Raw genomic sequence first — 21,279 nt, 5'->3', positions numbered from 1 at the left:
CCAGAATGATTCAGTTGGTATGTTTTCTTGTGCTATTACATTTGGTTTCTTTTGTGCTTAGTGTTTTTTACAATATTATAGAGTAAATACATATAGGAATTTTCCTTTTACATTTTCCCGCGGATTCGATTAAGAAATGATATTTTATATGCAGTATTTCCATTTACTTTATAATAAATAATTAGTGTAATATATCTTAAATCTCGTTGTGATATTACGTAGATACATTAACTAATTTCTTAACCTTCAAATATAATAATTTTATAGATTATAGTAGTGCAATTATAAAAGTTTTATATTAGGTTATATTTCTTTTATACTTTACTGACAGATTTGTTTTGCTAATATTGTCAAGCGCGTATTATGTGTTAATAATTTAAAAATTATTGAATTATTGAAGAAGTTAAGGTAAAAGAAAAAAATTAGTTAATTTTGTACAATGTTTTAATAAATCAAGAAAATGAAATATTCACTTATTTTACAACGTTTTTCTTTTGTTACAGAAACAGAAACAATTTAAAGTAATGGATGAAGAAAATGAATGTGTCATCGAAGAGGTTGTTGTTCCTTCGAAAACAAAGAAATTGAAACAAGGTAGGCACAATGCTTAATTATTTAATATTTACATCATTCATAAAATTCTATATTTTTTTTTTTTTATTTGAAAATATGCTATACTATAAATAAATATTCTTATTTTTCTATGTATTACAGCACTGTTATCATTTTCAAAAGTGTGTCCTCCTAAACCACTATTGGATAATGTATCTTCTAAAAAGAGAAAATTAGAATCTCCAAAAGAATCAAAGACTGCAAAAATAATTAAAGTCTCAGCTAAGGAAAATTCAGAGGAAGATATTGAAATATTAGATAATGTTTTAAATGAATCTATTACTTCAACTAGTAGTAGTAAAAATAAGAAAGAAATAATAGATATTGAAAATGATGAAGAAAAAACTCCGGATAGATCTCAGCGTCATGACAAAAATAAAAATCGTAAATCTAAGTCAAAAAAATCATTGTTTTCCAAATCCAAAAAGAAAGAATCATTTTCTCCGAATACTTCGTTAACCAAATTTCTTATGAAGAAGAATAAGAAAGATGATATAAATACAAGCATGGATGATAATACGAGAAAGAAAACAGAACAGAGGAATATTTCTTCCGTTCAAAATTCTAATGAAAATTCTGATATAGATGTCAGCGTTGTAGATGATAATGATGATGGTAATGATGATGATGATGGTGATGATGATGATGATGATGATGAGGAGATAGTAATAGAATGTACCGATAAATGTGATGATACAAACAAATCCTTACGCGTTGATTCTGATTATGAAATTGAAGTTTCTTCGAATGATGAAGATAATACAAAAGTTTCCGAGAAAAAGGAAACCACAAATATGAATGTCAAAGGTTTAAGAACACCAACGCAAAAAACAAAGAAGACAGATATTACAAAAAATAAAAAAGTGACACCTAAACAATTACAGAAAGAGAACAGTGCTAGAAAGCGTAAAGAAAGGGAACAATTGCGACTGGTAATAATCAGAATAATAATTTGATTTTTCATTTTTATGTGCAATATATAATGTAACATTTTGTATATTTATATAAATATATTTATTCAGGAGAAAGAAAGAAAACGTGAGGAGGAAAGAGAAAATCGGCGTAGGGAAAAGGAAGAAAAACGGAAAGAAAAAGAAGAAAAGGAAAGGGCAGAACGTGAACAAAAGAAAAAAGAGAAGGAACAAAAGGAGCTTAAAAAACAAATGGAAATAGAGTAAGTATCATATAATGTATTATTTTAAAAGAATGAAAATCCTATAAAAATTTATAGATAATATAATTATAAGACTGTATATTCTTTTTATTTTATTTGTCATAGACAAAAACAGAAAGAAAAGGAAGCAAAAGAACAAGAACGTCGTAAAAAGGAAGAAGAGAGGAAAAGAAAGGAGGAAGAGAAATTAGAATTCGAACGTAAGAAACAAAAAGAAGCATCGACTTTTGTGAGTTTTTTCGTTCCTAAAAAACAAGAAATGAAAAGCACGGAAGAGGAAAATAATACGGACGTACAGACATTCATGCCGTTCGAAGTTAAAACAGATATGAGGGTTGCACCCATTTGTAGGGGTAATTTAGATGAGAGTCAAAAATTATCTCTAGATTCTTATCTTAATAAAGGTGATGAGGAAACAATTAATTTGTATCTCGCCGAAATGAAAAGTAAGAAGATTATCAGGCATAAATCTGAAAAAACATGGCCGCTCAAAGCAAAGAATGATGTAATCGTATTAGGTAAGAAATAAAATACAATAATAATAATAATAATAATAATAATTTATACATTATAAAATATTAATTTGTAAAAAATATTTTATTCGACGTTTATAATCTTTATGGCACAGATGATGAAGAAAACGATTGTAACTCGGATTTAGTATTTCAACCCGAGACTGTCGCAGACAAAATTCGACCGAAGTTATTACAGTTTCATGAAAATCGTCGACCACCATATTGGGGAACTTGGAGGAAAAAAAGCGATAGTATAAGTTCTCGTCGACCATTTTCAAAAGATTCGGTGAGTAATTTATCTTGATATTATCTTGAAAGTGTGTATATTTTATTTTTTTAACGCTTTCATTTCATATATATATTTATATATGAAACACAATAATAATATACACACTAGAGTATTTTGCATGAGGTATTATAACTTATACTCTTTAAATCTTCACGGATTCTATTTCTGTTGTTTTAACTTTAAACAAAAATGAATGAATCTTTGACATGATGAAAAATTCACACTAAATCTCCTGTAATACGTTAGTTTTTCCACTACGAAATCCACCACGTCCATTTTGAAACAACGGATAAGTATTTTTTCTATGCACCTTACGATGTTTAGCCAAATGATCGCTACGTGCGAATCTTTTCGAGCACATTTCGCAAGGATAGGGTTTAACTCCTGAATGTGATCTTCTATGCCTTGCCAATTCGTCTGATCGGCTGAAACGCCATCCGCAACCCGACCATGTACAAGCGAACGGTTTTTCTCCGGTATGGCGTCTTAGATGAGCTTTTAAATGAGATGCTTTCGCGTAGACCTGTTTAAAAAAAAAAAAAATTCAGATTGTTTATATCAAACTGTATCTTTCGTTTGTTTTACAAATCTTCTTAAGTAGATGTTAAATACCTTTAGACAACCTTGATAGGTACATGGAAAACATCTGTCTTCGACTGCATTAGTCAAATTACGATTAGTATAATCGTGAGTTGCCAATGCTGCATTAGCTGCTGATGAAATTAGTAGATTCTCTTCTAATTGATTATTATTGTAATCTGTAACTATAAAATGCAGTGATTTGATTTCTTTTTTCAAATTGCAAATGCAAGAGCAATTTTTTTTTTTTTAAATCATTTGAATTAAAATTTACATTTACTTATTTCTTCCTGTCCTAATGAATTTTCTAATGCCCTTAAGTCGATACCAAGTACAAGTAAGGGCTCGTCATGATTGAATACTTGTTGAGGATTTGGCAAAGGCAAATGTAAAAATCCTTCACATCCTGCTGTACAAAGTGGCGTTCTTTCTGGGAGACCTGAGTTCCATGTTTTGTCTAAGCACCATTCCAATTCTGAATCTAATTCGCTCAATTCGCTCAAACAACCTGTTTGAATGAAATATTTCTTCATTGATTATGAAAATGTTTAAACATTCTGTCTGAAGAAAATAAATATAATAATTAATTAATAAAATTTGTACCCGAGGAAGATGTAGATGCATTGGTCATCCAATCGTTCCACGAATCTTTCGGTGAACACGTTAATTCGGTGTAACATTCCACAGGTGTTGTCAAAGGTATCGTTGCATGATTATCGATGATCTCTGAATCATCACTCGAAGGTGTTCTGCACGAGGATTCGTATTCGGAAGGTAGATTTGGTATACACGGTGACGGTAATGTTTTATCGAAATTTGTATCCGTCGTTAATCCCAATGCAGAAAGTAATAACTCGTCTGCCATCTAAAAAATATTTAAGAGAAGAAGAAAAAATAGATTAATGAGTCATAGAACAAAGTATACATACATGAATGTGAAAATGTATGAATCAAAGTATAGTTGCAAAATAAATAATACAATAACAGTCATTTGTTGTGTTACACGCGTTACGCGTAGAAACCATCATCAATTCATTCAGTTAACATTGTACATCAAATAAAAATTGAATATTATCTTACTTAAGGGGGTTATCATAGTATAAAATATAATGGAAAAAATTTCTTTATATACGAGACACTTCACACATCTTAATACGCAAGCAATTAAATGTTTATATATTTGAATTTCGATACTTACATCGAACATCATAGTTTCTTCGATCATAACGACAAATTGATTCCAACAATAGAAATAAAATAGATATAATGATGATTTTCCTAGTTCAATTTAATCTTAATTTAATATCAAGTTCAAAATTTGTTTTATCAACGATCAAAACACCAATTCCAAAATATCCCAATGATGATCGTACATTTCAATGTTAATTAAAATAAAAATCAATCAAAACATTATACGAAACGCATGATCAAAAACGCGCGTGAACAATACACGATCGATGAAATGACGAAATAATTGAACAAGTATGCAAGTAACAACCGGTTATTAGAACTAATCTCGTAATTGTTGATCCGCATCGACTAAGGATTTGCTTGATAACACGAGGTACGTGGAAATAAGAAAAACCGGTATTCTTTTCTCGTGATATATCCGATGTGTCACACATATGAATACATAAGACAAATATTCTTATTATAAAACACATACATTAATTATATTAATTTAAACAAATATATAAAATCGTAGAGTAACTCTCTTTCTATTTTTATTTCACGCGTGTGTGGTGTACCTTCGTGGTTGAGGATCGTTTTCAGACTGTTCGATCGACAGATCGAAGACAACGTGTAGGTTCTCCTCACTCGCGTTGTCATCGCACACGGCTCGAAAGATAATCGTCGCTGTGCCAGCCGGTGCCGTGTCACTGTCGTTTCTTCCCAAGGGATCGTGAAAGGCATTACCGATCTCCAGAACCACCGTACCCGGTCCCAGATACATCTCTTCGTTCGTTATTTTATTCCGTCATACGTTAGATTATATTTACGAGTATCGGTTTGTGTTTGCTAATCGTTCTCTCGCGGCCATCAACTTTTGCGACACGCTTATATCGACTTATTCGTTACATTTGTGTGTGTGTGTGTCTGTCTGTTGTGTGTGTATTTGGCAAGGCATATTGACGTCAAAGAAATACATACCTTACTTGATAAAATCCAATTTTTATTATTCATTTTTTTTTTTTAATTTTATTAACTCACTCGATATTAAGTCATATTTTTTCTCCCCACCTTCCTTCTTTAAAAAAAAGAAAAAAAAAAGAAACATATAGAACATATGCCAAAATTAATCGCGTAAACATTTCTTCCCTTTTTTTTTTTTTTTTTGTATTAATTTTTATTTTGTTATTTTATTGATTAATATAAATTGCAGAGAAATATAATAGATTATATGTTACCTTGTAAAATAATATTTAAAAAATATTGTACACTTGAAGCTTAGAAAAAATAATCAAAAAGCTTGCAGGATATTTGATATTTTTTAAATAAATTATTTGATTATTTCTATATGTCCTGTTGATATCACACTAATTAATTATTTCTCATTTTTCAAATTGAAAAAATAAAATCAGAATTATAAAATTCACTCACAGGATTTTCGAGAGTATTCGTTTATGTTGTTGATCGAGAGTAAGAAGTTTCATTGTCAAGGATAATTATTACGCGTTCTAAGAAGTTCATGCTTTTTTTTGTTGTATCTTCATCGACGATTGTTCGTCTCAAAGTAGCCAATGGCTTTGACCTAGAGCGACTAAGAGTGGGCTCGAGTCACGATAAAGTATCAGCGAAGTCAGTGGCCACCACCATCAGGAGTTTAACTTACACGCTTCTACTATATTATTATCGGTGTCGAAGGAGACTGACCTTAGATACTATAAATGTATTTTTATTCTTTCGTATAAAGAAGAAACGGAACAAAAAAAAAAACAAATAGGTAGTAGAATTAATTTGATTAGAAAATTATCAATATTTCTTTAGAAAAAAAAAAAAACATAAAACTAGAGAGGAATTAATTTCAAAAGGATCATCGATTTTCTGCAAATGAAATTCATAATATTTTGTAATATTTTTCTTATTTTATTTTATTTATATTTTTTTTTTTGTTATTTTTTTAACGATTAGTACTTTGCTGGAAGAGAGAGAGAGAGTATCGATTGTTATCGTTGTCTCTCACCGAGTTATTGAAAACAGACCACAGCATCATATCACCGTCGTTTATCTTGCAAGATTGACAGCATCCGTGGTATATCTTTATCGAATAGCTCTGATCCATTGCACTTAGGCAATCTTTTATGGATTTTCTATCATACGATTAAACTACTACTATACGAAAGGACAAAGACAAACAGATATAAAGAAATATAAAAAGAACGAGTGAGTGAGTGAGAGAGAGAGAGAGAGACGTGTAAAGGTAGGGAAAACTAAACAATAATGTCAATCGATTCATCGGCACGCGTTTATTTAGTCGTAATCACTTTTCGGACGATTTATAAATTTACCACGGACGTGTATTTACGCTGATCGTTTCGTCATCGATGTGATTACGAGATACAATGGTTATTATTTATTTCTATCACACATGTATAAATATATACATATTTTTTTTTCTGCATTTGTGAATTACGATGACTTGCTAACTCGGTTTGGCTCGAATGTACTATATTTTTTTTTCTTTACGAATTTTTTTTTTGTTTTCCTTTCTCTTTTTTTCTTCTTTTTTTGCAAGAAAAAACGTAACGCTCGGAAGCCAGAGATAGCGCAAGAATATTATTAATTATTATCCTGTTTCGCGGTGCGACTGAAAATTCAAAAGATTACTCGTGGAAATGATGTTTTTTTCTCTCTCTCTCTTCAGGAAAGAAAAGAAGAAAAAAAAATTTTTTCCATCCTGTACAAAGTGCCCTTGACTAGTGCATTTCTAATGATCAAATACGATTATAACGTCCGCTTTTGATTTGTATTTTTTTTTCTTTTCTTTTTTCCTTTAACAATTTTTTTTTTTCCTTTAATATCTGAAATGTACGATTAAATCAAATTCACCATAAACTTAGAGACGATCGTTGCAACTAACCGATAAGCAAAACATTCCGCGTAACTTATGCATGTCTAGATAAAAAATAATTTATCTAATGACGTATATTATTATAGAGAAAAGAAATGCGTCCACGTTATGCATAGTTATAGAAGAGAGAGAAAGAGAGAGAAAGAGAGAGAAAGTATCACGTTAAAAGAGTGTAACACAACATCGATAATGATAATGAAAGTTAAAAGAGAAAGATATGATATTGAATGGTTTGTAATTTACGATCAACTAAACTTCTTTTTTTTTTTTTTTTTTTTTAAATATCTAATTCGAAGAAATATTTTATTAATAATCTAATAATAATAATAATCCAGACATTTATTTGTATCGCGTATTATTTTTCAATAAATTTTCCTAACGTCGTTTTATAATAATTCTTAACACGTAATAATTGTATTGAGTTGACAATTAAGTGATTGCAGATTTTTCAAGGAAAATGATTGGTGAAATCCACAATTACTTAGTTGTCAACCATTTCACCAAGAATTTTCCTTGAAAAATCCACAATTATTTAGTTGTTAACGAAATCTTTTTTTTCCCCCCATTTCATTTTCTCTTTTCTTCGTAATATTTAATCCTTTGAGTGTTGAATACTTTTAACTAAAATGTTTTATAGGAACGGAATAATTTATTATTAACTAGATTCTTATAATAAATTATATTTAATAATTAAAATTTTCGTTTCTGTGAATATAATTTAATTAATTAATATAAACATTACATTATTTTACATTAATATTAACAAACACGTATATGCGTCTATAGACCATTCTGGTAATTTTTACCAAATGCTATAATGCGTCCATAGCACTTTAAGGGTTACAAATTTATAATTAAAAAAAAAATATATTAATTAAAATTTTGAAAAGAGACCCATGTCGAAAAAATGAAGTTAAGAAGAGTATTATTACGTGTTACGAATGTAATAAAGTTCAGGGTGGATTATTTTGGGGTATTCGGAAATAAATCAGTTACGATTGTTAAAAAGAAAGAAAGAAAGTTAATCGTAGGAGTGTGTCTGTGTGTGTCTCGTGTGAGAAGATGAAGAAGCAACGACCATAATCTTAATGGGGCATATAACAGCCATTACAGATGGCCCGCTGGGTGACAACACGCTGTAAATAACGAGACTCGTTCTTACAGACAGGCACCGTCGAAACGTTTACGCGACGCGTTATTTCGATAAATGCATTTTCTTCTTCTCTTTCTATCTCTCTTCTTCTCTTTCTCACTCTCTCTCTCTCTCTCTCATTCTCTCTTTCAGTTCCTTTTTTTTTTTATTCTTCGCGATTAGTCCCACTCCGAAAAACCGACACCCTTTGATGCCCCCTCTACCGCCCTATCCATTCCACCGACATTCTACATACGTGTATATTAATGTATATGTGTGTTTGTGTGTATACGTTAGCGTCTGTTTTGGATTTTTCACGGCACGAGAGAGAGAGAGAGAGAGAGAGGCGTGCAAGTTTACCAAAAAACCACCGAGACCTCTTTTTACACTTTTTCTTTTTTGTTTTTTTTTGTTTTTTTTTTTTTCATTTTTTTTTTTCAAGATAATTAATCATAGTTATATCTGTCAAAGTTCTGTTCGATGTTTCCCAAAATTTTATGAGATAATAGGTACATTTGTGCGATAAAGAAATTGGATGTATTTTGGAAAGTGTAGGGGAAAAAAAAAAGAAAAAGATAAGTATTTGTTCATGGATTATTTTACGTGAAATAAATGTATGGAAAAATTTTATAAGATAAATTAAAAAGATTATTTGAAATCTTTGGAACATACACACACACAAACACACACTTTGAGATTTCCTTTACCATTTCATTTTTCTTGTATCATCGTGTTTGAATTAAATTCGAATTCACGTGATCGAATTTGTTTACTTGCAGATAAAACAATTATTATAAATTTCACGATGTAAACAAATGAACTATTTTTCGTTATCATTATGATGAATAATTGATAGATATCGATAATAATAATAATAATAATAATAATAATAATAATAATAATAAAAATCTGTTGATTTTGACCATGAAATCAAATTTGTTTTTTCTTTTTCTTTTTTTTCATAATTTCTTTTTTTTCTCGATATTTCACGAGAAACATTCTTCACGGTTTATAATTATCGTATTGCGTGCAAATAGTTATCGTGTTCGGAACTAACACTCGTGAGAGAGTAAGAGAGAACAATATTTGCCCATACGTCGAGTTTTTCAGCGACTCGATGGCGAACTCGTTCGACTATTCCTGTTTCAACGTCATGATAATAATAATAAATGTTATTTATTTTATATATATATATATATGACAGATTGACAGTTTACCTACCTTAGTCGTATTGCTGCCAAAAGCTGCTATAAACTGTCTCTTTTTTTTATTTTATTTCAATTTGAAATTCTTGATTTTTCCCTTTTTCTGATTTTTTTTTTTTTTTTTTTTTGAAGTTGGGGATGAATCTTAGACTTAGTGTTGTTCCATCAAAAAGATTGCACTTGATTTCGAGAAATCTGTCCACTTCTCTTCTTTTTTTTCTTTTTTTTTTTCTTTTAAACGACGACGAATAATATCAACGAGTTCGTAGATTACGTTACTTTCCAACAATAAATTAATGTCTCGAGAAGGTCTTGTAATTGATGCTCGCGTAGGGATGAAATCGACGTTGATTTATCGGACAAAAGTTCCCTTGCCGCGGTTGTAAAGAGAATGAGAAAGAGAGAGAGGAGAGAATTTATTGACTTTTAGACGAAGGAACGTTTCTCGCCAACGATCTCGATATATTCGACTCTTATTGTTTCTTATTAATCGAATCGATTCCTCTGTTCGACATTTTCTATTCTTTCTATAGAACAAGTTGAAAATAGCTACGTTGTTAAGCTACCAAGTTACTTCCAAAAAAAAGAAAAAAAAAAGATTATTACTACAATGTAAATGATATCTAATAATGATGATTAATATAATTTAAAAAAACAACTAACTATATTATGTATATTATTTTAATCACTTTACGTTTATATTATCAATCGCGAAGATTGAAACTTCCGATCGTCTTATAAAAAGATATTCGAAACGATCTTCTCAAGATCTCTACATTTTGACAGACTTGTTGTCTGTTTCGCGCACGTCGTGTGTTCACTTTCTCTTCAGTTGTCCGTAAAGATGAGAAAACTAAAGCATACTGGAGGCAACACGTGTCTGCTGCTGTAATTGGTTGCCAAAGGCTTGATATCGGTCGTCAAGGAAGTCGCTTTGATACGAACGTCCTGCTGCTTATTCATTGACTATAATAATAGTGGGATTCCTTCGATCGTGTATGAAAATAAGTTGACTGATTATTAGAATGCATCTCTCCTTTTTTTTTTTTTTTTTAAATCTTAATTGTAATTTAGCGTGATCATCAAATTGTCAGCCTAATCACGCGATTTCAATGTATCGATCATTTTTTTTTTTTTTTTAGAAATTGTTCGATTACGAGGTTGATTCTGATGAAGAGTGGGAAGAGGAAGAACCTGGCGAATCACTTCATGGTTCGGAAGATGAGAAAGATGAAGAAAATCCGGATGACGATGAATACGACGTTGACAATGAGTTCATGGTACCGCATGGGTAAGTCGTTTGAATTAAACAAATTTCTGATTCATTTTCATTATGAGTTAAAGTGACAATGAAGAAACTTGAGCTCGTTAAAAATTTTGTTGTTTCCTGTTATACCCTCATATCCCTTGGCATTCACGATACGATATCTATCGCATTCTTTCATAATCGCATCTTTATGCATGTGTGCGTGTGTCTGTCTCTTACAGATATTTGTCCGACGAGGAAGCACGACCTGACGAAGAGGAAGACGAAAGTATGGTGAGTTATTTTACAAAGTATTTTTATCCCTGATCGTGTATCTTATCCTTAACGAAATAATCTTTCGGTTTTGTTCATATGAAAATATATTTTTTCAGACGCCGGAAACGCAAAAGTTCAAGTTAAAATTGTTGGGTGAACAATTTGAGGCTGAAAGAACGGCAAAGATGTCGAAACTTAAGCCAAGAATCATCGGTTGCGTTTGGTTGGGGGAAAATAATTCGTATCCTGAAAATAGTGAGTACAAATAAATCTTTAAAATTAAATAGAAAATTGCGATAACATTTGGTTCTTATTTATGTTGTTTTATTTTTTTTTATTTTCATCAGCTCCTAAAAAGGTCGTAGAATTTTTAACGGCACGTCATGCCTGGGTTTCACAAATACCGGTCGTACTTCCATCACCTACGAACGAAAATACGGAAGTTGATGGTACGCCAGCAAGTACGAGAAAAAGAAAGGTACCAACAGAAGCATTGCCGGATTTGATTCGTTTAATTCACGGAAATACGCACGGGAAAAATTTTCTCGTCAAAGAATTTCTCACCTTTTGGAATAAAAAAGCGGCGAGTAGGGACAATCAAATATCTAAAGTTAGTTTAGTGACTAAGATTAGTGAAATTGGAAGGTGGATACCTTGTCCTGATAAAGGACAAATGCATTTGAAAGCATGTTGGTACGTTTCCGAAGATATTAGAAAACAATATTTAGGTGAGGATGAAGAATTAGTTTTACCGAATCGTTGGAAATATAATTTAACGCCTAAACGTAAAAGTGAAATAATTACGGACAATAATGATAAAACGGAAAAATCGGAAAAAGATGCTACTACTACCGATAAGGATAAGAAAAAGGTTCATCTGATTACACAATTTACTAAAAAAATTACTCAAGAAGAGATGCAACGACAGCTTACTGCAGAATCGAATCAAGTTGTAAAACCTAAACCGATATTGCAAAGACCACCTAAACGTGCCGTTTTAATTTCTATTCCTAAAAATGATAAAGTAAGTAAGAAATCTATAGAAGAAGATAGTCAAGATAAATAATAAAAGTGTATATAAACGCTGAATTAATTATTCCTATGTCTATGAGGGATAAACTACTATACGTGAATAAACGTATTGTTAAGTCAAACAATCTTCCTAATATGTTGTAAAGAAAAAAAAGAAAAAGAGATAATAACTGCCATGTAATATAGTAGACTAAATACGCAATTTTTTTTCTTATCGCACCAATTAATAATTCGAGGTTATGTCGTTCGAAAGTTTATTTTTCATAATAAATCATATTAACGTTGACCTCATATTATAATATCGTTTATAAATATCACGATTTTATCTATCGTTAATAAATATAATAATAATATCTATTTTTTAAACAATCGTTCATCGCCACTGTACTGCCTTTTGAAACAAAAAAAAGAAAAAAGAAACAAACAAATTCGTATTTAGATTACTATTCTTATCGATGAGAGAGAATTTGAATAGATTTGAGAAATTATATTTTTCGATACAAATATATTTATACTTTAGAATAAAATGGCCAATATAATGATGAAAACTTTGATGTTCAATTTTTGTGATATCTTATAATCAATTTAAAAATTAATAATTTCTAATAAAAAAGAAAATACAAACTAAATAATGATTACTATTTCATTACATTAGTATATGTTCCAGTAACGATATTTTATACTTAAACATCTTAATTAAGTCGTTAACTTAATAATAATAATAATAATAATAATAATAATAGCAATAGTTACACATGTATTTTATAATACATTTTTCATAGACCGATCGCATGCGGAATATTCGCCATATTTGATAGTCATACATTCCTTCAGATTTTACAAACATAATTATTTAGATCTATGCATATAAATATATATATATATATATACATTCATAGCCTTATTATTTTCAATTAGTATATTCTAATCATCGATATAGAAATATTGTTTCAAAAGTGATCAACCGATCGATTTTTACAAGTCAATATTTTAATAAGAACACCATTGTAAACTTAATAAAATTTATTATGAATTTTTTCTATCGATGACGTTGATTTTACTTCCAAAAATTGTCTACGTTACATATTACGTATTTACATGTAGACATTACATACAGGTTGATTATAAAATGCAGTTCTAGAGTTGTTATTAATCTCAATCGAGAATAGTTGTTATTACTACAGATATATACATATACGAGATAAAATAACTTACACATGGAAAAAGATACTTTCTCGCGTTAGCAATAACGAATTTTCTGGTAATAAAATGATAAAATAGCATATTTTTCTCTCTCTTTCTCTCTCACTCACTCGGTGCATTGTAACAACGCACACAGCGTAGGTATCTCGTTTCGCGAACGTTTAAATACCATCGAGCAACGTGGCTTTAGCGTAGAATTTGTCGAAAAAAAGAGAAAGAATTAAAAAAAAAAATAATAATAGAGAGAGAGAGAGAGAGAGAGAGAGAAAGAAAGGAGAAAAAATATCAAACACGCGCGAGCAATTTGAAGCGTAACTCGCAATTCTGTGATATCGAAAATTTTAAGAGAAAAAAAAAAAAAGATGAAGAGAAGAATGATCCAGAGAGATAAGTTTTACATTCGGCAGTTTGGATTTGTAATTGTAGTAAGGGTGTACCGATCCGTAGCATATGGTTGGAATGAACGAAAGGGCGACCCTCGAGATCGTGATAATTATCGAATCACGCTCGAGATCCAGCGAAATGCCCAGAGAACCATGGAAAACTCTTTCTCTTTTTTTTTTTTTTTCATTTTATTTCTTTTCTTATTTTTTTTTTTTGTAATCCTTTTTTTTTTGTTTTTTTAAAGTACTACGACAAAAGAACCCCACACGCGAACATTTTTTTATCCCCTTTTTTTCTCCATGTCGTAATAAATACTTTGTACGAAGAGAGAGAGAAAATAATAAATGAAAAATTATTATACATGCAAAAATAATAATAATAATACTATGCAAATTTTCGATATCAAATTAAATCAGCATAACCATACTTTTACTACTAGCTGTGCTTATTTCTACTTACTCATACTAGTATTATATTTATATTTCATTTTTTTATTTCTCTCCTATACATACACATTTTTCTTTATTGTTAATTTTTAATTTGTTTCAAATATGATTTTATATTTACAGATACTAATTATAACAAATTATTTTCTAACAAATTTAGAGAACAATAATAAATGAATAATCGAGAGTAACACATGTGTCATATATACATGAATGATTGACAATAAGAAAGAAATCATAAATCATGAAAAATCAACGACGTTCTCGTTCTCGATTCATCCGGTTCCTAATGCATACATATATATATATAATGTACGTGTATGTGTGTGTCGAGTTTGCAACGAAGAAGTCTACGTGGTTTAGTTCGCGTATCCAATTTTCTATGGCCGTAAGTTATCGGTCGAAACCTCTCTCGAGGATACGCATCGCGGATTCGAAAGAAAGGCGGTGATCGTAGTTTTTTTTTTATTCTCTCTCTCTCTCTCTCTCTCTCTCTCTCTTCTCTATCTCTCTTTTACCTTTGGCTCATTTTGGTATGCGATCGTAGAAAAGAGAAAAAGGGGGTGGACCGAGAGAACTCTAGGCAAGACGAGGAAAAGGGTAAGAGTGAAAAAGGGAAGAAGCAAAAAGAGAAGAGAAGAGAAGAGAAAGAGAAGTGGAGTAGAGTATAAGGTGTATGCCTAGAAGGTATAGAGAGAAAATGGTAGCCAATGGCGTTGGCTCTGCGTTGTTGCTACAGTATTGAACGTCTCCTACGTGGGGTCCAGATATATATATATATATATACATATATATTTCTCTCTTTCTCACTCCTACTAGCTCTCCTTTTTACCCCTCTCTCGCCCTCTCGAGAGAACCGTCCTTTCCTCCTGGTCGTATTCTCGTCCTCTCCACCTCTTTCCCTCACTCTCTTTCTCTCTTTGGTCCTCTCCCCGAGTTTCTCCTCTTTCCCTTCCTGCTGGCTGCCTCTCGTGACCCGACGATGTCCTCCCTCCACCATCGTCGCAGGGTGGAGACCCTCCCTTGTCCACCCGCCCTCTTCATCTCCTCTTCCACCACCTCCTCCTCCTCCTCCTCCTCCTCCTCCACCTTTTGCTGGTGCTGCTCCTTCATTTCTCTCTTTCTCTCTCTCATAAGCTTATAGGGTGGAGGTGGGAAGAGGGAGGCAGGCCGTCGGGAAACCTCTCTCCATCAGAGACGATCCGTGAGTTTGCTGCCGAGATCCAGAGTGGTATGAGATGACCGCCTCTATCCTCTCATTAATATCCAGAGACACACGACCTTAGGAGGTCTCCTCCCTGCAGTTGCTGTTCGTACACAACTCGGTTTCAAGCACCCATATAGGCAGAGACTGTGTTGCTGCACGTTCGCCGTTTTGATCGACGGAATGTTTCGACCTTATGCTATACGGTAGCAAAGAAGATTCCAACCAAGTAAAATGACGATACAATTGAGTACCGATAATATCTCTTATGAATGATCAATTATTACTATTATTATTATTATTATTATTATTATTATTATTATTATTATTATTATTATTATTATTTTTCTTAGAAGAATAATAGAGTTAGATAACGATGAACAATAGTTTTAATCATTTATTATTACCATCGATAATATATTAAACTCTTTATCGAATAATATTAATTAATAATTGAATATGATAAATATTACATATGTAATATAAATTAATACTCATTATTATATATTTCTATAAATTATTAATAGAATTATAGAGTATTGGTGATATTAAAAGATCTAATATCTCATTATTTTAAACTAATTATGTATTTAATCGTTTAACTATATCACAAGCATTATAAATTGTCTCGAATATAATGGGGAAAAAAGAACATAGTATTTTATTGTTTAAAAAAAAAAGAAAAAGATTAGCAAAATATTCTCGTGTCTTTTATTGGTCGATCCGTTGTGCTTAATATTTATTTCGTGTGTTCCAAAACGAAAGGAAAGGAAACGAAACAACCGATTTACCTTACCGAAGGAAGGTCATATAAGTCTCGGACATTCAGGGAGGGCTGAAAAATGGTGGACGATCGAAAGATCGAGAGGGCCAAAGGAGGCAGGATACTTAATTGAATACTCGAGCAACACGATCGATGCACGATGTCAGAAGGCAATGGCACAGTACGATCGTTCCGCTGCCGATCGCCGCATTACGAACCTTTTACCGTCGATTATTACGCTGCCAGCTCGAAATCCACAGTCTGTCTGTCCGTCCTTCTATCCTGTCCCTTCTTCACTCCTCTCTCTCTCTCTCTCTCTTTCTCTCTCTCTCTCCCTTTTTGCTTTCGATAAGTATATACCTCTGTTTTCTCCCTATCTCGTAAACCGCACGAAAGGTGGACACGAACTTTGTACTTTGCCGTTTCTCATCAAAGAAAATGAAGATCGATATCGTTCCTTGTGTCGCTCATAATGATCTTCTTTATTGCTACCTATCGCGATCGAACTTATAAATAATTGGACGTTTTTATTTTTTTATTTTGTTTATGTAAAAATAAAGTATTCATTTTGGTAATAATTTACATTCTTAATGTTACACTCTTAAATAATGGACACTTATATTATATAAGTCATATTTATATATGCATGACCAAACGTTTATATAACTATTTTTATTTATCACAACATATTCACATTGTGAATTTTATATATAAATTTATTTAGAAATACCTCATGTTATAAAACGTTGATCAATGTTTTCTTCATTCAACATTTTAGAGTCACGTATGAAATACTTGTTCACAATTATTATTAAAGTTGAGCCCAACAATGGGCATGATTGACAAACTCGTTCGTAAAAGTAAAAATAGTATATTGACGATTCCATAAATAGACAGTAAAAGAAGACACCATTTTTTGTTGTTGTTGTAAATGTAGGATAGGTGTGATGATGAGAAAGTGATTAATAAAAAAGTGACTACTATATGAATAATCCATAAAAGGTAAAAGTAATAAAAAGAACGATTGACAAATGATAAATGTTTTCTCATTGAAAACGAATGTTTTATCAAGAAATATTATCTCGTTAAAATGACTTGATGATGTTATCTATGACAAGGACTCACTTTCCTTTCGTATTTTTTCTCATCTTAGGTCCTGTAATAAAAAAAAAAAAAAAGAATAAAAAAACAAAAGAATGAGATTCTTTTTCTTTGAAATAAAATGAAAGTATATGAGAGGAAAGGGGGGGGAGAGTAGAAGAGGTCCGTAAAGTCTCCACGCGTAGTGCAGCTGCTGGATCTTATGCTAATCCCACCCCCGCGGGCTACCCCCGGCAAGCACATAGCATGAAAAAGTTGCTCGTTACACGCTCGCTCATAAATCTCTTTCCTAAGCTTAATCTGTTCGTTGGCGCGCTTCTGTTCTCACCGCGGAAAACTCTAGAAAAGGGGCGGCAGGTGTGTGTGTTCTCTCTCTCTCTTTCTCTATCTATCTATCTTTATCTTTCCTTCTCTCTGCTACGGATTTTCATAATTTTTTATCCTTTGGCAAAATTTAAATTTTCTTTTCTAGATATTTCGACGCAACGTTTAAACATTTCCAACGTCATCCTCGACACGACGAAAATATTTTCAATAACATTATTCGTTTCATTATCATTATTTATTATTCCTATCAAATAGTGTCATTTATTTTTTTTTTTAATATATTTAATTATAAATTAAATTCTTCATTTGTTTAACAAATCAATGTAAATGGTGTTTGTGGAAAAAATTATTTCATTTTAAATTGATCTATCGAATTGAGGTAGGATTCCTTGAATTCTCAATCATGCAAGTTACCGTTTTGCGATTAGCATACTTTCCCGAATGTACATACATCTATATACGTATAATACATTTATAAAATAAAAAAAAAATAAAAAAAAAGAAGAATAAGAAATTCCAGTAGCGATGGTGGGCAGCGGACTTGGACGAAAGTTTCGTGCGCTTCTTCTCGAGCGCCAGATCGGATATGCATAATGAGAGCTTCGCCCTCGAAGAAGGTTCGTGCGGTCCGAAAGCAAGCCGATACAAGAGGAGTAGGAGGGAAAACAAAAACAAAAAAAAAAGAAAGAAAAAGTGGCAGAACTGCGCCCGTTGTAGCGTGAGAACTTTTGCTGTTCAGGAGTCTGGGGAGGGACGTTTGCGTGAAATCCCAAATGTAGACATTGGATTCACTGATCCCATCCTTTCCAAAGCAAAGAGGACCCTTAACTCTCATTCCTATTTAATAGAATTCTAAGTATTGTTATTACAAAAATACGTCATCATATACACGAAGACAAAAAAATTATAAACGTTCAAATTAAATGACATAGAAAAGAATTTCATATAATTCAATTTATTGTACATTCGTGAATTCAATTTAAATATCTTATAGAACTTATATCATACTACGATATTTTAATTTGTTAAAAAAAAAAAAAATAATAATAATAAAGAACATCGTGAGATTTTGATAAACACTTTCGTTGTTTCGATCGTGAGAGGAAAGTCCGTGCCAAAAAATCTCTGCCGTTCCGGCATTTCTCGACCCTTCGAGAGACGGACTCGCGACCTATATGTGTGGATGTTTGAGAATGTCTGTGTAATCTCAGGATGGTTCGTACAATGAGAAAGAGAGAGAGAGGGAGAGTATGTGTTAGAAGAGAACGGGGGCGTGGGGGCCATTATGGAGATGGATCTTCCTTCGAATAACGTTCTCTCTCTCTTTCTTTCTAGGTGGATAGGGGTAGTTTGAAGCACCGGGGTTTAGGGGGTGCTAGTAAGGGCACACACGTAAAAGGAAGGAAGGAAGGAAGGAAGGAAGATAGAAGCGATGGTGGTAGCGTAGGTGGGTAGTGTCGGTCCCGCTGGGTAGTTCCTGGTAATATATCACCCTCTTGTCGTTTGTGAGACTCGAGTAAGCCTGTCGGCTAGTACCACCTCCTCTCTTCCTCCTCCACCTTTTTCTCTTCGTCTATAGAGTTTGCTACTTCACCTTTTTTTTTCCCTTTTTTTTTCTTTCAGGTGCATGAGAGAATCGATAATTCTGGTACATTGACGGAAACGGAATATCATCATCCCCCCACCTCCATCCACTCTAAGGTAAATTTCATTCTTTTTACTTTTATACTTGTTAATAATAATGAATTAAAATAAAATAAAATAAAATAATATAACTCTTATAATTATTCGCAACTACGATTACTAAAAACATGGAATATGTTTTATAAACAAAAGTGAGATTTTTGGAGAATTAGAAAAGGGTACTCTATTCTCGTTCAACGTCGACTCTGGAGGATCGGAGAAAATGTTCTGTATCTATGCTATGTAGGAGGATGCATAGAAGGAGGCAAAAAGAGGATATTAATCTCCCGGTCGAAAGTGCAGGAGTAGCAAGAGCAGCAGCAGCAGCACCACCACCACCACCTCCACCACCACCATCACCACTACCACTACTACCATCACGACCACCCCTCCCACCACCAGCAGTCGGATGCGCCGTGGCACCTCTTTCTCGTCCCTTGAGTTCCACCCTCGTCTAACAGGAGCAACGATCCTCGTCAGTGAAATAGAGAAAGAGAGATAGAAAGAGAGAGAGAGAGTGAATCTACCGACGGTGCGGCGGATACTTTCGTAAGCAACAACGCCATGGCAAACGCGGTTTAATCAAGGAAAGGAGGCGAAGGAGATGGAGAAGAGAAACCGAGTACTCTCTTATAAGAGAGAAAGAGAAAGAGGAAGAGAATGACGAAGAGAGGGTGAGAGGGTGTACCAAGCGGGGTGGGAGAAGTTGAACCTGAAGAGGACGGGAGGAAGCACTGAAGGAGGAGGAAGAAGAGGATGAAGAGGATGAGGAGGAGGTGGAGGAAAGGTAGGTAGGTGGGTGGAGGAGAGGAGGAGAGGTTGTAGAAGCGTGGATCGATGTGTCGCCGCGTGTCCAGTAGTCGTAAGCGCTTGCGCCCTGACAACATCCTTCTCCACCAACGTTGTCCTCCACCAACGACGACGACAGCTTCCTTCCGATTCGTCCGTGATTCGCCGAGCACGGTGACAGTCCTCTCGAGTTTGTCACTCTACGACCCTCCCTCGTCGTCTACCTACTCCTTCTTCCTCCCTTCCTGACTCAAACATCTACTCTCTCGTTTTCTATGCTCTCCTCTCTCTTTTTCTATCTTCCTTTCTATATTTTTATCTCTTTTCGTCTTTTCTATTCTTCCTCTTTGTCAACCCCGAGACCAATGACCTTTTACGACAGACCCCCCGTTGGTAATGGTGCTGGTCACCGCCCTTCGTGAAGGTGGGGCTCATTTGGACTTTACAATTTTTCCCATTCGTTGAGATTCATTTTAAATATGTTGTTAGATTGTAATTTAATGTTAATTTTTACTTGGACTATTTGGTTTTTTTTGAGATTTTTATTGATTTTTTTTTATTGGGATTAAGTTTCGTTTTAGATGGGATAGTTATTTACGATATTATCGATCTACCATTGAACTAAGGAACACGAGTTGTTTTTGATACAGTTAAGTAGTTTAAAGAATCTCAGGATTCAAAACGAAATTAATAAAATTCCAATAAAAATCTTGGTTACTACTTAAGATATTATTTTTTATCAAAATAAATTAAAGATGGACATTTAAAAAAATTGAATACCGCTGATTTTGAACAGATTCTTTTGCTCGGATTATTTTTCTGACTAAATCTTAATGCAATTTGTAGTTGGTAGAAGACGTCTACCATTTTCTAAAGATTCAAGGGGCAGGGACAGTGGTTTTCGTAGGTATATATGTATATTCTCTGAGCGCGCCATGCCACTCGTCCCACATCCTCGTCGAGTCGGAGTGTCGTCGTTCCTGTCCCCGCCGCAGGGCGACCCCAGCGACACTCCTGATTGGCCGCCCGAGGGGACAAGGGCGTGGTTAACCTCCATCGCGTCTTTCGATAATTACACGGCAGCAAGAACATTGAAGTTTCGAGCATTCATCACGTTTTTCACTTTAAAGAACGATCATAAGTAATATACTTAAGTATCTTTTGCTCTCGTCCACGAAAATCACCCATAATTTTCAGAGGACTCATTCGACCGATCGCCCAAATGATGCTCATAATCGTTGGCAATT

At 33.0% G+C, this 21,279-nt stretch overlaps 2 protein-coding genes across 8 annotated transcripts; one reads left to right on the top strand and one right to left on the bottom strand.

The window, feature by feature from the left end:
- The first annotated feature begins 98 nt into the window (after positions 1-98).
- Positions 99-13,172, top strand: LOC107066117 (uncharacterized). The gene is made up of 10 exons (XM_015320430.2): positions 99-408; positions 504-594; positions 715-1,544; positions 1,635-1,786; positions 1,892-2,304; positions 2,415-2,587; positions 10,721-10,869; positions 11,067-11,118; positions 11,217-11,355; positions 11,448-13,172. Exons 2-10 carry the CDS (start codon positions 525-527, stop codon positions 12,164-12,166), a joined length of 2,697 nt encoding a protein of 898 aa, XP_015175916.2. The 5' UTR covers positions 99-408; positions 504-524; the 3' UTR covers positions 12,167-13,172.
- On the bottom strand, positions 2,595-10,556 carry LOC107066118 (uncharacterized). Of its 7 annotated transcripts, none has more exons than XM_089177120.1 (5): positions 9,595-10,556; positions 3,773-4,034; positions 3,444-3,677; positions 3,203-3,354; positions 2,595-3,113 (listed from the first exon to the last, which is right to left on the bottom strand). In XM_089177120.1, the coding sequence occupies exons 2-5, from the start codon at positions 4,032-4,034 to the stop codon at positions 2,814-2,816; spliced, it is 948 nt and encodes a 315-aa protein (XP_089033246.1). In that variant the 5' UTR covers positions 9,595-10,556; the 3' UTR covers positions 2,595-2,813. The 7 variants fall into 7 exon arrangements, with proteins under 7 accessions (XP_089033246.1, XP_089033248.1, XP_089033244.1 ...); XM_089177122.1 differs by lacking the exon at positions 9,595-10,556 and adding an exon at positions 5,771-6,142; XM_089177118.1 differs by lacking the exon at positions 9,595-10,556 and adding an exon at positions 5,321-5,491 and having other exon boundaries at positions 3,450-3,677.
- Positions 13,173-21,279: the final 8,107 nt, after the last annotated feature.

The sequence above is a fragment of the Polistes dominula genome, unplaced genomic scaffold, assembly GCF_049000335.1.
Source record: "Polistes dominula isolate Pdom_NZ unplaced genomic scaffold, Pdom_raw_medaka contig_20, whole genome shotgun sequence".
NCBI classification, from domain to species: Eukaryota; Metazoa; Arthropoda; class Insecta; order Hymenoptera; family Vespidae; genus Polistes; species Polistes dominula.
Note: the sequence above shows the minus strand (reverse complement) of the source record. Positions and strands in the feature narration are given on the sequence as shown.

Coding starts and splice junctions, on each gene's coding strand:
- LOC107066117 (XM_015320430.2), top strand. CDS start 525: ATGGATGAAGAAAATGAATGTGTCATCGAAGAGGTTGTTGTTCCTTCG. Junction 2,305..2,414: donor GAATGATGTAATCGTATTAG/GTAAGAAATAAA, acceptor TTTATGGCACAG/ATGATGAAGAAAACGATTGT. Junction 2,588..10,720: donor GACCATTTTCAAAAGATTCG/GTGAGTAATTTA, acceptor TTTTTTTTTTAG/AAATTGTTCGATTACGAGGT.
- LOC107066118 (XM_089177117.1), bottom strand. CDS start 5,353: ATGAATAATAAAAATTGGATTTTATCAAGTAAG. Junction 4,035..5,320: donor ATTGGATTTTATCAAGTAAG/GTATGTATTTCT, acceptor AATATTTTTTAG/ATGGCAGACGAGTTATTACT. Junction 3,114..3,202: donor CCTATCAAGGTTGTCTAAAG/GTATTTAACATC, acceptor TTTTTTAAACAG/GTCTACGCGAAAGCATCTCA.